Source organism: Elgaria multicarinata, chromosome 13, assembly GCF_023053635.1.
Source record: "Elgaria multicarinata webbii isolate HBS135686 ecotype San Diego chromosome 13, rElgMul1.1.pri, whole genome shotgun sequence".
Lineage (NCBI taxonomy): Eukaryota > Metazoa > Chordata > Lepidosauria > Squamata > Anguidae > Elgaria > Elgaria multicarinata.
The window spans coordinates 30,846,263-30,862,984 of NC_086183.1; the positions used below are offsets into that span (position 1 = coordinate 30,846,263).

Here is a 16,722-nt window from a genome sequence, read left to right on the forward strand (position 1 = left end):
GGGCGGTTGGCTGTAACTGCGATGTAACATCCACTGTAGCATTTTTAGGAGGAAAGGAAAGGAAAGGAAAGGAACCTCTCGTGCAAAGCACTTGCGTCATCGCTGACTCCTAGAGGGACGCCTGCTTTCGCCGACGTTTTCTTGGCAGACTTTGTAGCGGGGTGGTTTGCCCTTGCCTTCCCCAGTCATGGTTACCTTTCCCCCAGCTAGCTGGGTACTCATTTTAGTGACCTCGGAAGGATGGAAGGCTGAGTCGACCTTAGCCTGCTGCCTGAGAACCAGCTTCCGCTGGGATCGAACTCAGGCCGTGGGGAGAGTTTCGGCTGCAGTAAACGCCGCTTACCACTCTGCACCACACGAGGCATTTTTAACAGAAGGGTAATTTCAACCACAAAAAACTAATCACGGATGCTTCCAGAGGAGGGTTTGACTGTGCAATCACACTGCCTCAGTCACAAAATTGGAAGGGGGGGGGTCCAGACGACGTTGTCTTCCACTTGTAGCCCTCCTGTCCTTTCCCACCGTTTCTTTCGTCTTTTTTAGTTATCAGAAAAAAAATCCGTCAAAGAGGAAAAGACAGGTTAGCTGTACAGTGCCTTTTGAGTGTTGGCACTAGGAGTCCTCCGTCTGGGAGGTACTTTCGGACTGGACATGCCTACAAAAAGCACTGTGCAGCTGTTGACCTGGTTCACACAATGCAACAAGCCAGAATACAGGATGAGTATGGGTTGCTTGTGGCTTCTCGTTGAACTGTGGGTTGTTGAGTTGCGTGAACCCAGCCACGCTAATAAATCATGGTTTATTAACTACGAACAACCTACAGTTCACAAACCAACAGCAACAAGCCATGGGTTCTCTTCATGGGTTGTTCACGGTTAACAAACCATGGCTTGACAGCGCGGCTGGATTCACACAACACAACAACCCACAGTTCAACAGCAACCCATGGTTCAATGACAACTTACTCGTCAGGAAAAAAAAAACGGAAGAAGCAATACACCCAGAGGAACAATAATGCCTCGATCCACTAAAACACCAAAAATCAGCCTTCCTCAACCTGGGGCGCTCCAGATGTGTTGGACTACAACTCCCAGAATGCCAGTCCATCACATCTGGAGCGCCCCAGGTTGAGGAAGGCTGCCATCAATGAAGCAGGGTGAGTGCACAGTAGAAGCCTCGTGTGGAAGCACGCCGTTCTGCACTATAAAGATAATAACACCAGGCTGCTACTGCAATTTCCAGGGCAGATTTTTAAAAACCAAAAGAAGTATCATTTCCCTGAACCCAAGTTTGAAAGAGCATTAACAGCTGCCTTTGTTTCTGCTTTGGGCAGGGGATGGACACTGACACCCACACGCATGGCATGCTGCTTCCAAATCCCAAAACAATTACCGTAACTCTACATACTTTTCTGTGAGTGAGCAGTTTTAGAAGGCTGGTGTAGTCTTCTGACTGAAACCTGGAGGGGATTCACCGCCCCACCGTCAACAGAGCCACCAGCCTCCACTGACCAGTCCTACTCAACCCCAACAAGAAGGCTCAAGGCTTCAAAACCAGCCAGGAAATCTGTTCTCCAGACAATAGCCTTTCCCGACCAAGTTGTGCTGGACTACAACTCCCATTATCCCCAGCCAGCCGGCTGGAGGTGATGGGGCTTGTAGTCCAAGACCGTTGGAGGGCACCAGGCTGAGGAAAGCTCTTAGGTCCACACATCTCTCCATCTCTGCAACAATTTTAATCTTCCACGCTTGCCTACCGTTAGGCGGCAGAACGCCTTGAACTCCAGGTAACTGAGGTGGTTGGCCAACTCAGCTGCGTCCAGGTGATCAAAAAGCAGGGAGACCTTCCGCTTCTTGCCACAGCCGGGGCTGCCGTGGCAGCTGAGAGAACGGGTCCATATACGGGTCACCCTGGAAGAAAGGAAGGCCAGAAGGCCAAGTTAGGGGCGCTGTACTCCCAAGCCCTTGGCATGCTCAGAGGAACCCTTGCCGGAAATGCTGGAAGGTTCTGCAGTTCATGGTGAGTTAGCATGGTGATGGTTATGGGTGTGGGGTGGAGAGGCAGAGAAACTAGAACTCCAGGCTTCCATCTGCAGCTCCAGTATAGATGGAGATTCCTACAGCCCTCCCATGCATCCCACCGATGTGAGACATACATTATGGCGGGACGTGGGAGAGGGCCTTCTCTGTTGTGGCACCCCAGTTGTGAAATACCCTCCCCTTCATTTCAGCGCCAAGTTAAAACGTGGCTCTTTTTCAAAGCCTTTGAGGGCTAAAGCTTCCACAGTTACACATAGTTTTAATTGTTTTTAATTAATTGTTTTTATTGCTTATTAAAACTCTGCTGGTTTTAATTTGTTAACAATTTAATACGTTTTTAGCTACGTATTTTTATGTATGTACATTGTTCAGATTTTATCTGTACGCAGCCCTGAGATCCCACTGATATAGGGCGGGACACAAATGTTTTCATAAATAAATAAATAATAGAGGAGGAAGAATTGAGAGCCAAGTTTCCAGGGGTTGCACTGACTGAGAGCAGAATCGGGGGATTTCTAAGCCCAAACTTCCGGAGTTCAGTAAATCAAATAGAGGGGAACTGGGAAAGAGGACTCGAAAGTCCTAGAAAAAAAATGTGGGAGATATTTATTTATTTATTTATTTATTTGTTACATTTATTAGGGTGACATATTTGGGAAACCAAAAAAGAGGACACCTAGTGTGTGTGTGTGAGGGGAAGCAGCTTTCTGAGTCCTGCAGAAAGTACATTATTTCCCCACCACCTTAAAGAACCCGATTGGAGCGGAGGAGGGGAAAGGATTTCATTCTGCACCACCACCATCCACTCCAATTGGGGCCTTTTCTATAATGTCCACGAATGACCCACTTTCCCCTTTAAGATCTCAATTGGAGCTCGGGGTGGGGGAATGATGTGCCTCAAGAAAGCATGTCATTCCCTCCTGCCATGCTAATGGCAGCCTTAAAGGGGAAGGTGTGTCATTCCAGGACATTATTGAAAATTATAGAAAATCCCCCCTGACACCATGGAAAGAACAAAAACCAGGACAAATCTGGGTAAATCAAAATCCCCACTTCTTGGAGCATGACTCTCCATGAATCCCAGTTTTGCTCCATCCCTCCCCTCCCCGCCGGCCATATGGGGTCCCCCCCTTCTCTTCCCCTCCCCCACCTTAAGTTGCAGATGCGATTTCTGAGCCGGTCAGACTCACGTGCTGGATGTGTCAAGCAGGCGGCAATGGTCCTCACAGCCTTCTTTCCTCACCACCTCCAAGATCTCGGCAATGGCCTCCTCCAAGTGGGGGTCCAGGTGAAAGGCCTCGGGATAGTTCACGAGCCAATACCTGCAGCCAGAGCGAGAGGTTCAGCCTGGAGTTGCAGGCTCAGCTCTCTCCCTACAGCTCGGAGGGTGGGCAGGGCGCTCCCAGGCAGCCAGGGCCGGTGCCAGACTATTTTGTGCCCTAGGCAAAGTGAGCTACTTTCACCACCACCACCCCCAAAAAAAATGCCAACTTTGATTTTTAAGGACAGATGTTTCCTGGAAAACATAAGAAGCACAAAACTTGAAACTGCTCAATTTATTTTAAAGTGCAAGAAAGACGTCATGCCAATTATAGCAAACAAATTGGAAAGGAACGTCTATGGGTCTAAAATGCATTATTTAATAGGAATATCACCTCCAAATCATCCCCCCCCAACTCAAACGCGCGCGCACACACACACACACATGCAGCGTCACTCACTCTAAACAAACACACACATGAACACATGCATTAACTCAAAGACCCCATGCACCCCATTCACCCATACATTCTCTCTCTCTCTCTCTCTCTCTCTCTCTCTCTCTCTCTCTCTTCCGGGAGCATTCCGGAAGTCCGAACGTGGAGCCGCCCCACCCCCACCCCAGGGTCCCTGGCTTCGCTTCGGCTGGGCGGGCACGGGGCGCCATCTCGCCCACCCAGGCCCAGCTAAATCCTCGGGCCAGTCTGGCTCACAGCCAACGCACGTGAGTGCTACGCTGTGCCCGGCGCCCCTCTTAGCTTGGTGCTCTAGGCAGCCGCCTGAGTGGCCTCTATGGTAGCACCATCCCTGCAGGCAGGATGGGATGAGGGGTCAGGGGAGCGAGGGGGAGGGAACTCGTACCGGATAAAATGGCAGATTCTCAGCTGGCGTTCCTGCTGGTTCTGTCTGGATGCTTCTTGATACGTAGCGAGTGGAGTTAAGGCTTCATCACTCTCAGGTTGCTGGGCAAAGGACCCAGGAGCTCTCAGGTCCTGACCAGTGGTGCAGTGGTAAATATTGGCCCTGTTCAGACAACACGCTAAACCATGATGGTTAAGCATTGTGAGCTAAACATTATGGCTTTAGCGCCTCGTGTGAACCATGGGTTAGTGCGTCGTGTGAACTATTCCTAACCATGGTGGCTACATAACCACGGTTTGAACACCCTGGCTAACCCCTTACTGCAAAAGTTTAAGCGGCGTAACCGTGGCTTAGCGTATTGTCTGAACAGGCCCATTGAAACGCAGGACATCATCATCACAGCCCCCGTAGCACCCCCATCAGCAGATGCGTTGATCCAGATCAACAAACGCGTTGTAAAGCGAATGGGTCTGAATTGCCCATTCAGGACCAAACCACCCCAAAACAATATATTGTTCCTGGCAAAACCCATTCGCCACCGCTCCCTTGCCCTTTCAGCTACTGTGAGGACTGCAGCTAAGCTCAGAGGGAACTAGGAATGGCGTTGGCAGCCGATGATGTCAGCATCTCTGCTAATAAAAACGCACAGCTGATGTATCCTTGTGTGCCCTGGTTCTGTGACTTCACTGGTCCTGGCCCAACCCTGCTGGAATGTTTCCCTCTCCTTCCTTTCAGAGTTCCTAACCAAAGCCCAGTTCAGTTTTGGGAGTAATTCTATAAGGCAGTGGAGGCTGGTGGCTCTGATGTCAGCAGGGCGGTGAATCCGCTCCCGGGTTTCAGTTGGAACCCCAAAGGACCTATCCAAGGTGCGGAAGCTTTTTCCAATCTGGTGCCCTCCAGTTGTGTTCAACTACAACTCCCATTACCCCCAGCCAGCATAGCCTTGCGTACAAAATAATGTATGGTGTAGATAGGGAGACTTTTTTCCTTCCCCTCTCATAATTCTAGAACTCAATGGGGTCATCCCATGAAGGTGATTAGTGGGAGACTCAGGACAGATAAAAAGGACTTCTTTGCACAGCGCATCGTCAAACTATGGAATTCACTTCCACAAGATGTAGTGTAGCCATTTTGGATGACTTTAAAACAGGGTCAGACACATTCCTGGAGGAGAAGGCTATCAATGGCTACTAGTCCTGATGGCAATATAATCATCTCCAGTATCCGAGGCAGTGTTTCTCTGCATGCCAGTTGCTGGGGAACATGGACAGGAGGGTGCTACTGTGCTCATGGCCTGCTTACGGGTTTCCCATGGGCAGCTGGTTGCCCATTGTGTGAACAGAATGCTGGACTAGACAGACCCTTGGTCTGATCCAACAGGGCTCGTCTTGAAAGGTTGTCACACAGAGGAGATCATTCCAGAATGCAGGACACAGACTAATTGGCTCAAGTTAAAGGAAGCCAGATTCCGGCTGAACATCAGGAAAATCTTCCCGACTGTTAGAGCAGTACAACAATGGAACCAATTGCCTAGGGAGGTCATGGGCTCTCCCACCCTAGAGGCCTTCAAGAGGCAGCTGGACAGCTGTCTGTCAGGGATGCTTTAAGGAGGATTCCTGCATTAAGCAGGGGGTTGGACTTAATGGCCTTAGAGGCCCCTTCCAATGCTACTATTCTATGATTCTATGTTCTGATGAGTTGTGCTCCAGCACATCTGGAGGGACCCACACTGGGGAAGGCTGATTCAAAGTATCTACCCTGGCACCAACTCCCTCATCTCAGCAGTGGCTCCTTTTCATCCGAGCACAATGGCAAAGCAGGGCGAAGGGGGCGCTTCCTATATTCAAAGAAGCCCAGAGTTACCCTCAAAAGGATATAAAGTCAGGAGGTTGCGAGCCAGCTCTGCGGACGGTACCACCCAACTGTGGACTGTTAGCGTCATATTTACCATGAAGTCGCTGGTGCACAGGTTCCCCTCCAAATCTAGAGGAGGAAGAAAAGGGTTCCGCTGGGTTATTTGTGGGCAGAAGGGAAGTGGAACTGGACGGCGGAGTGGAAATGAAGAAGATCACAACAGCAGTAGATCTGAGATGGGCCAAGGGCTGGTGTGGATTCATTAAGCTTGGGGTCACGGAGACATCACACAGCTGTTCATTGCTGAAAGTGCATTGCAGTTAATTGACAACATAGAAGTGCACTGAAGTCTGCTTGTTTTCTTAACCTTCAGGAACATGATTGATTTGACTGAAGAAATGTTCGCATGGAAGGGACAAAAACTGAAAGAAGCCGAACAGGCAGAGAAATGGCTGCCCGTGATTCTCTCTCTATGTTCAACCAGGCTTTAAGGCAGGGGTGGAGAACCTGTGGCCCTCTCCAGATGTTGTTGGACTATAACTCCCATAACCCCCAATCATTGGCCATGCTGGCTGGGGCTGATGGGAGTGGAGTCCCTCAACTTCTAAAGGGCCACACCACAGCCTCTCTACCTATGCTTAAAAAGGAAGGTAGGACCAAAACTCTTTCTCCCAACTGGAACCTGGAACGCTTTGCAGGCTGATTGACAAAGAGCATCACAACAGCCTTGTAGAAGACCTGATCCGTGGGAAGGGCCCCCATGCCTTAGCCTCCCCCCACCCCCAGGTTGCTGCCAAATTACCAAAGGAGCGAAGGCATTTCTCGATCAACTCATCCAGGGTGCAGGACCGGTTCAATTCTCCCAGCGAGATGGAGGCCAAAGCCTGGTTGATTTCCCGGGGATTAGGGCAGGTCATGCGGCGCCGGCTCTTCCGCCGGTGGATCTTGCCTGCGCCCGGGATGGTGCCGGCATCCACCATGTTGGCGGATTCCACCCGAGATTTCCTGCAAAAGAAGGCGCTCTTAAATTGGCCAACGTGGCAAGCTCAGGGCGTGTCGACTGTGGGCGTCGTTGGCTTCCCAGAAAAACGGGGAGGACAGAGCCAGAAAGACAAATGGTGCTTTTACTGTAAGTTGGGAGGGTCTAAATGCCAGAGGCCCGCCTCAGCCAATAAAACGGTCAGGCTGTTAAAATGCCCCTAGAACAGGTAATTTATATCTACAGCAGAGATACAGATGGAAAAACTATGTCGCCAGAGAGGGAGAGAAGCTGGAAGGTAGTGGATAGGGAGTTTTGGACAATAGAGTCCTGAGTTCCAAACCCCACACCAGCCTTCTCCAAGGTGGAGGCGTCCATTAGTGTTCGACAATGACCCCCACAATCCCATAATTATTGGTGCGGTACCGTGTCCCTTTCTCATTCCACCTACAGAAGCCAGCTGGACCGGAAGTTGAAAATTACTTCAACATTGGTGATGGGTAATTTATTTATTTATTAAATTTATATACCGCCCCACAGCCAAAGTTCTCTGGGCGGTTTACAAGTCCTCCGTCACACCTGAGGCAGCAGGATAGCTAGTTTAAGGGGGGAAGGATAGGTTGTACGGCGTACACCAATCTGTCCCCTAACAGAAAGGAACAGCTGGGGACTTCAGGAGGAACAGCCAGGAGGCTGCCACTGCCGCCTCTCAGAATCAGCTGCCTGAGGCAGTCGCCTCGGTCTGCCTCATGGTAGAGCCAGCCCTGAGTAGGCTAGATGGCAGCTCCCTGCCAAACAAAAGCGTGCTCCGAACAGGGACTCTGGAGAAACCGGTGGGCTGGGGCGCAGGATAGCGGGCGTGTAAACGCGAATATCTTCAGGTGTAAGTTCTTCAAGTGTCAGAAATTACCACCCCCACCCCCAGAACCACAGTTTTAAAACGTGTGCAAATGCCAACTGTCCCACCATTTCACATTTGACAGACTGAGCTTAAAAAAATCGACAGCAACACATTTTGCCGAGTGTCAAAATCTAGTCAGGCCGGTTTAGAACTCGGCCGGATGGCAGCTTTCCCCCCAGGTGTGGCAGAATCTACGCCTGTAAATTTGGCACCCATGCCGGGTGAATGAAAGGCTCTGCTTCCAAGCTTCCTGTCCACCCCATAGCTGGCATATATGGGAGGAGGGAGGGAGCAGCAATGAACCTGAGTCCCTCTTGTTCCTCAACATACCCAAGTGACTGATCTATAGCGGCCTTCCCCAACCTGGGGCCTCCCAGATGTGTTGGACTACAACCCCCATAATCCCCCAGCCAGCTACAACCCCCCCATAATCCCCCAGCCAGCTCTATTCACATTTCATGGGGAGGAACATCTCCCTCAAGTTCCCTCAAAAGCAACATTTGGCAAGGGGGCACCGCAACAAATTGTTGCAGTGAATTCTCACCTCCTCTCCGGAATGCTCTTCTTAAAGGTTCCAGCAAGCTATGGCTCGGTCTAAGTTCTTCCGTTCCCTGCCCCGTTTTCCATTTTTCTTCTCCAATTCAGAGTTACATTCTGTGGCTCCTGAGACCTTGCGTAGGGCTGTTCTTTTAGGAGTTTTGCCTTCTTGGTTGCTTTTCTCATTTATATTTGCATTTTTAAAGACTTATTCCACTTCCACAAATCTTGGGGTTCTCCCAAGCATGCAGGTAACTCCTTGTTTTTAATCAGTGGCCTTGTTTAGGCTGCGGTCTGGTTGCCAGACGCCACCCAGATTCGCTGTTAGAGAGGGCGACGAGTTTTAATTTTAAGAGCTAGTGCTCCAAACAATTAAGTCTCTAGTTCATATCTTGCCTAACTGTTGTATACTTTCCCTGTGAGAAGGCAAGGATTGCTAGCCATAACTAGCCTGGCTACATCCTTTGTCAGGCAAATTGCTCTTTAATAGACGTCTCTCAGTGGGAACGAATGGTTAGAAGACGCCTGCTTGTTTTAGAGCTCCATCAGACGAGCATTTCATAGCATGCACGCTCGTTCCTGGGCACTCACGGATTTTCGTGGGTCCCTCTCACAATATCGTCTGCCTCCCGCCCCTTCTAGCCTTCTTCGCCCAACAAAAAAAACCCCCAGTAAGTATGACTTAATTTTAAAGACAGAAGTTACAGCTCTCTCCTGCTGTGTGCAGGAGAGGCAGCGAGATCAAAACAGCCCACTGAAGGGGCCACGCGCCCGTTGTTTACGTCCTCTTTCAAAAGAGGAAGTAATGAGGGACAATCGCACGGGCGGAGAAGCGACGGTAAGCAAACGCGACTTCCCCCTGTGTGATGTCGCTCTTCGAGACCACCCTGGAGTGTTTTGAGTGGCTCCTGCATTCAGAATGGAGTAAGGGCACCCCTCCTCCGCTCCCTCCTCACTGCTAAGCATGATGTCATCTGTGTGTAAAAAAGTCCAGGGCTAGATCTACACTACTTCTTTATAGCGGTATTGAAGTGCCCTGACAACTGTTGGGGCACATTCCGTACACCGCTTTCAAAGTGTAAATTTACTGCTTTTTAATTCCACATTCGTAATGGTTTGACACAAAAGGTGTAGATCTGGCCCAGGTTGTAGCACAGCGAGGCAGAAGAAAATGAAGCGCCTTGGAGTTGAAGGGTTAGGCTTCCAGATTAGGTTTTTCTGGTGTTATCTCTCAGCCCCATCTATGGGCTTTTACAGGGTGTCCTGATGTCATCATCTTCAACAATGGAACCAAAGACCTGGGGAGGTGGTGGGCTCTCCCTCACTAGAGGCCTTCAAGAGGAAGCTGGACAGCCATCCATCGGGGATGCTTTAAGGCAGGGTGACCATATGGAAAGGAGGACAGGGCTTCTGTACCTTTAACAGTTGCACAGAAAAGGGAATTTCAGCAGGTGTCATCTGTATATATGGAGAACCTGGTGAAATTCCCTCTTCATCACAACAGTTAAAGCTGCAGGAGCTATACTAGAGTGACCAGATTTAAAAGGGGGCAGGGCACCTGCAGCTTTAACTGTTGTGATGAAGAGGAAATTTCACCAGGTTCCCCATATATACAAACGACACCTGCTGAAATTCCCTTTTCAATACAACTGTTAAAGATACAGGAGCCCTGTCCTCCTTTTCATATGGTCACCCTATTTAAGGTGGATTCCTGCATTGACCAGGGGGTTGGACTTGATGGCCTTAGAGGTCCCTTCCAGCTCTACTATTCTATGATTCTATGAACTCAAACCCGTCCCGTGTTTTCCCACCACTTCTTCCATCTCGTCTGTTACTTTTAAGAAGGAAAAGTCAGAACAGCTGATTGGTAGCACTAGGAGCCCTGGAAAAACCCTTAGTGAGTGAGAAAGTGGCACAGAGCAAACTTTAAGCTGTACCCTACCCAGTGCCTATTTGCATTCTCTTCCCCTCCTTATTGCTTTACTATGATTTTATTAGATTGTAAGCCTATGCGGCAGGGTCTTGCGATTTACTGTTTTACTCTGTACAGCACCATGTACATTGATGGTGCTATATAAATAAATAAATAAATAATAATAATAAAGGGGTGGTGAGAGGTGTGTAAAGCAGGGGAGGCTGGTGGCTCTGAAGTCAGTGGGGTGGAGAATCCGTTCCAGATTTCAGTCAAAACCAGTCAAAACTCTGATGGAGATCTCCAAGGTTCTCACAGCTCCTTGGAGAGCTCCTTTAGAGTTCTGACAGGTTCTGACTGAAGCCCAGAGAAGATTCACCACCCCACTGACACTGGAGCCACCAGCCTCCACTGCCAATAAAGCCTGGCTGAGGGTACGTCTTGGGCTCCATTTCTGGGGATCTCAGGGAATGGTCATTCTATTGAGATGCATAGGTGTGTTAGCCAAACAGCAAGGGTGTGTTCTGTGCAGGCCCCGAAGAGCCACAAAATCTCGGCATCCAACATCCTGAGAAACGCAGGGCTCAAAACGAGCAAGTTTCTAGCCCTCATGGCTAAAATGCCTGACGAAACCTGAGAAGCCATGCCGATGTGAATGCCCAAAGCCTCCCTTAAGCCCCGCCAGGCAAAATAAAGTCTGATTTTACAGGGACAAGTGGCAGAAAATGACAACTTTACAGGGACACTTTGGACATATCTCTCAGGCCTCATGCTGCTTCATCAAATCTGGATTCAGCCTCCAACGCTTGCGCTCTACCACCTATGGCCCTGTCAAAGTGATCCTATTGATCGGTTCCCAGAAATCTGAAATGCCCCCCACCAGACATTTTTGGAAACCCTAACTTTGAACGCATGCCCACCCCACCCCAAAAAAGATTCATAATGCACAAACACTTGGGCTTCCTCATTTCCCCCACCTAAGAGTAGACTTCCCTCTCAATTCACTTCCTTGCATTTGAAAACAAACCAACCATGCAGTGGCTACGCCTGGAAGTCCTGAGCGAGACCAGAAGACTTCCTCCTCCTTGCCCAACTTCCTTGCAGGCCCAGACTGTGCCTCCGCCCTGCGCCACCACCCCCATCCTTCAAGGCTTATCAGCATTTTTACTTTGAGTGCGAGATCCCTAAGCAGGGAGAGGCCAGTCTTCCCGCTATGACATTTCATCTCCAAACTTGGCTAAGCGTTCTGATCCATTGTCCCTGGATCAGGTGACGGGTCTTTTTCCAATCGCTGAGCTAAGCTTCCCGGATCACAGCAAGACACCTCCCCTCTGCATCTCGTGAAGATCAAGCTATGCATACAACCTTGGGGTCGCCGGATCACGGCAGAACTCTGTTACATAATCTCAGCTTTCCCCTTGGAAAGTTTTAACATTGCTAAACCTGAGCTGCAAAAGTGGACCTTTGCAAGACCTCGGCGCTTTCGCAAGACAGCCTGCTAAGCGAAAGTTGCTTAAAGATCAGGAATGGAAAAATAAATAATATAAATCCACCTTTCAGCCTCAAAGCACAAGTTTAAGAAGTTTTTGGTATCGGTTTAGGAATATATCATGAATAAGAGCAAATATTAAAATGCATGTGCTTTTTAAAATTATTATTGGGGCAAAGGCATCAAGGCAGGAGCTGTGCAAGATTTTTACCTTCCAGAACTGCTGTGATACATAATCAGAGAGGTGTGCCTGTAATCCCTTTAAAAGTCACAGAGGACTGGGTCTCATCATCTTCTGCAACAGCGACAGGCAACTTGTGGTCATACAGAGGCCATCAGCCCCTAGCCAGCATGGTAACAGATGATAGGAGTTGCAGGCCAAAACTTTTGGAGGGCCACAAATCACCCACCCCAGCCCTACGCCTTGTAAGATCCTTGAGTACCCTGTTCCAGATCACACTCACAGTACCATTGACACCACTAAAGAATATTCAGGTCGTAAGCAGACACACTGCCCCTCCTGCCAAAAATGCACAGATGTAAACAGGGGGCACTCTTATGTATTTGTATCCTCCCACCAAAAATCACAGCCTAAATATTCACACACCTGTCCCCCACCTCACAAAGCAAATTCACATTTTCTCCGCGGAATTCTCTGGCTTGCTATGCATGGGATTAATTTACCCTGCATAACTTGGGGGGGGGGGAATTTAAGAAAATCTAATCTCCCAAGGGACCTGCAGCGCTCACAACACATTGAGCTTCATGTTTACTAAGCACAATCCCTATTTTGTGGTAGTAAAATCAGTCCTACACACAATTCTATTTGTAGGTCGCACCTGAAAAACAGTGGAGGAACTTCAAAACATGCTTCCTCTGGAAGCAAATATCTATCTTTGGATTTTAAAATTTGACACCTGTGTGTCTTCCAGCTCAAGAGTGGAATGTTGTTGTGATGATGATGATGATGATGATGATGATGATGATGATGATGATGATGTACAGGGGGAGGGGGTATTTATTTATTTATTATTTGTTGCATTTCTATACTGCCCAATAGCCGGAGCTCTCTGGGCGGTTCACAAAAATTAAAACCATTCATAGTATAAAACAACAGTATAAAACCATACTATAAAATACAATATAAAAGCTCAACCAGATCAAAACAGCAGCAATGCAAAATTACAAATTTAAAACACCAAGTTAAAATTTATTTATAGACTGTTAAAATGCTGGGAGAATAAAAAGGTCTTCACCTGGCGTCGAAAGGCATATAATGTAGGTGCCAAGCGAATCTCCTTAAGGAGCTCATTCCACAGCCGGGGTGCCACAGCAGAGAAGGCCCTCCTCCTGGTAGCCACCTGCCTCACTTCCTTTGGCAGGGGCACAGAGGGAAGGACCCCTGAGGATGACCTTAGGGTCCGGGCAGGTACATATGGGAGGAGGCGTTCCTTCAGATAGCCTGGCCCCAAGCCGTTTAGGGCTTTGAATGTTAATACCAGCACTTTGAATTGGGCTCAGACCTGGACTGGCAGCCAATGAAGCTGGAAAAGGACTGGCGTGATGTGGTCTCGTCAGCCAGTCCCTGTTAGTAACCGTGCTGCCCTGTTTTGTACCAGTTGAAGTTTACGGACCGTTTTCAAAGGCAGTAATCCAAATGAGAGGTTATCAGAGCATGGATCACTGTAGCTAGGCTATCTCCATCCAGATAAGGGTGCAGTTGGTATATCAACCTAAGCTGATAAAAGGTGCTCTTTGCCACTGAGTTCACCTGTGCCTCAAGTGACAGTTCTGGATCCAAGATCACCCCCAAACTACGGACCCGATCCTTTGGGAGAGTGCAACCCCATCCAAGACAGGGCAAACGTCACCTCGCCGGACAGATGAACCCCACCTATGCAAGGCCATCCATCCATAGAGGCTTTCAGCTGTAGAAAGGCAGTAGGAACTAGGAGTTGCAGCAAATGGGCATGAGGACATTCCCTTTCCCCTTGCAGAGCTCCTGCACAGTTCGCAGTCGCACAACAGACAGAAAGTCAACAGCGATCACTTTTTCGCAGGCATGGAAAGTATCCCCGGACGCGCTTACAACTTGCTACAGAGCTGTCCCAATGCATGACAGCCCTGCCCGGAAAAAAAAGTTGGCACTCTGACAACATATTGGGAAAGACAGTGTTTCATTTGACAGCCAGGGCGTGTGGAGGCTGAGCCGTGCTTTTCAAAATTAGAATGAAAATGGGTGGTGGTGGGGGGGGGAACCAAAGCAAAAATAAAATAAAATGAAATCCCCTGAGCTCAGAATGACATGACATGAAATTTAGCAGTGCTAGGAAAATCCCAGTGCGTAAGAGAAAGGGAAGGTTCAAGAGGTTCCGCTTACCTCTTGCTCTCTCGTCGGATCATAGTTTTTTCCAGATCACCACAGTCCTTCCAAGTCACCGTTTTGGCCTGAATTGGCCCTGGGTTTTTTTGGGGTTTTTTCTGCCAGTGACTGCTACTGCTGCTGCTTCTATTAGCACAACCTGAATTCATGCAAAGGCGAATTGGAAGGCAGAGAACTGCCTCTCTGTGAGGCAGCTGAGTCAAAATGAACTGGTTGATTTTATGCTGATGTGTGGTTAAGGAACTGGGTTACACATGTGATGTGGTGCGTGTGTGTGTGTGTGTGTGCGTGCCTGTGCCTGCATGTAAGCAAGAGATAGAACAGGCTGCATTGAAGTGTGGAGATGATTGCATTGCTACTGGCCTGTGTTTTTTTCCCCTGTTCTTTTTTTCTTTTCTTTTTTATGAGTGTGATTCCTATGCCCTGGACAGCTGCACAGCAGGCAGACATTCAACAGGTGACATTTCTTGATTCCTGCACCTCCATAATGGGGAATTGCCACCTGTTGAACATCTGCAGACCATACAACAGATAAAACCAGAAAACACACACCCACACCCAAAAAACTTGTAAAATACAGGCCATACCTAGAAATAAAATACTAAAAACAACACAAGGTTTAGGGAATACAAAACGTCGCTCACTATTCACCCTGGATTAATCACTCAAATTACTAGGAATGGAACTCAAGTCTCTTTCTCCCTGTTCTAACTCACACCAGATCTGGTTATTGATCCTAAAAGTTCAATCTCTTCCATCGCTAGACCCTCTAACCCAGCCTTCCTCAACCTGGGGCGCTCCAGATGTGTTGGACTACAACTCCCAGAATGCCCCAGCCAGCTGGCTGGGGCATTCTGGGAGATGCAGTCCAACACATCTGGAGCGCCCCAGGTTGAGGAAGGCTGCTCTAACCATTAAACCCATCTCAAAGCCAAGGGGTAGAACAGGAGTCTGAATTCACGGACTTCCTTTAATTTTATTTATTTATGAAAGGATTTTTATCTTGCCTTTTCGTTATAACACACAAGATAGCTTACAGAAAATTTATTAAACTGGTTTTTTTGGGGGAGGGGGATAAGATATTTACAAAACAAAGCAAGTAAGCAGTTTAAAAATAAAACAGCGTCAGCAGTAAAAGAATCAAGAACCCCTAATCCTGAGACCTTTTCCAACCCCCTTGGAAACCAAACCCAGGAGATGGGGCGTATAGGTAGACCAGAAGTACCAACAGTGGTCTCTCTCTCTCTCCTTTCCAATCCATTCGCCAGACGAAACATCACTACGGCCATAAATCCAGGAACCGGCATGTATTATTCGTGATTTAGTGCTGAGGATTGCCAACTTTTCATCTGGCCCCTGTGTTTTTAATAGCACCTTGACCCGCAGGCACACAAGAAAAAGTGACAATCTTTCCCAGCGCGCCATAAAATACTTCAGCTATTGGTCAAGCTGTTGCGGGAGTCACAAGAACAGACAAGGCTGTTCTTATTTTCTGGTCAGTTGGCAACCCTACAAGTATCACCTTTGTAGGTAAGAATCATGCACCAAAAAGCCAGATGTCTGACTCGTGGGAAAGGGGAGGAAATAGCATGTGTTGCAAAGGCTTCTGGCTGCCATCTGGAGACAGGATTCCCCCATTCATTCCCCCTAATCCTAGCTAGGAAAACAGACCTTCTGGTTTCTGCACCTGAGACTCTTCACCATAACCCTCTAACCACTAGGGATCACATTCATTAAGGTTTTTCTTCTTAAGGGTTCATCTGTGGCTTTAGGAGAGGTGTGTGTGCCTTTAAATACTGTCGTGGCCTCCCAGAGGGAATTTATAAATGGGCCCCTTCTATTCTCTCACTCCTAAGGGTTTTCCCCCCCTCTGCTTTCTTTCTCCAGAGAGGGTTATTTTAGGTAAAGGAACTCTTCTGTTGCGCAGAAGAGAAGGTTTCTGTTTGGTACAAGAGAGATTATTTCAAGGGAGGCGCAGATCAAATCTCGTACAAGTGAAGGAAATCCATAGATTAAGATTTTAAATTAGCCCCGGGGGGGTGGGGTGGGGGGCGGTGGAGATTCAACTTTTGCTCTATAAATTAGCTCCTTGTTTCGTTGGGCTGCTGAGATGCTGTTTGCATGGTGAAATCACCTGGGGAAAAAATACTGGGGAACGGTTTTCGTAATCGCCTTTCGCTGGAAAACCATGGAGAATTATCTACACAATAGTATTCAACCCTTTTACTGAGTCAGGTTTTGGAGGTGGGTGTTGCAAACTTGAGCTACCTTAGTGCAGTGGGTTCTGCCTCTCTCCCACCCATCCACCCCAAATTGCTTAACTTTGTACACTTGGCTCCCTAAACCTACTCCAAAGTATTTTTGGGGTGGGGGTTATTGTAGGGGGAAGGATTGTTGAAGTTGGCTACGCCGATCCTTCATGCGAAATTTAGCACACTCCCCCAGAACCATGCCGCCTAGCCCGGAGGAAGGAGAGCTCGCCAAGGTGATCACCCGCTACCTAGCCA

General features: G+C 48.5%; 1 protein-coding gene across 1 annotated transcript in view; it reads right to left on the bottom strand.

The window, feature by feature from the left end:
• RASGRP4 (RAS guanyl releasing protein 4) overlaps nucleotides 1-14,320 on the bottom strand; it is a 32,595-nt gene extending 18,275 nt beyond the window's left edge. The window contains exons 1-6 of the mRNA XM_063140527.1: nucleotides 14,213-14,320; nucleotides 6,817-7,019; nucleotides 6,038-6,143; nucleotides 4,161-4,223; nucleotides 3,230-3,361; nucleotides 1,757-1,910 (exon numbers count right to left, since the gene is read on the bottom strand). Coding sequence (XP_062996597.1) covers nucleotides 1,757-1,910; nucleotides 3,230-3,361; nucleotides 4,161-4,223; nucleotides 6,038-6,143; nucleotides 6,817-7,019; nucleotides 14,213-14,235 — 681 coding nt within the window. The 5' untranslated portion in view covers nucleotides 14,236-14,320. The remainder of the gene's footprint in view (nucleotides 1-1,756; nucleotides 1,911-3,229; nucleotides 3,362-4,160; nucleotides 4,224-6,037; nucleotides 6,144-6,816; nucleotides 7,020-14,212) is intronic.
• Between the last annotated feature and the right edge of the window lie 2,402 nt (nucleotides 14,321-16,722).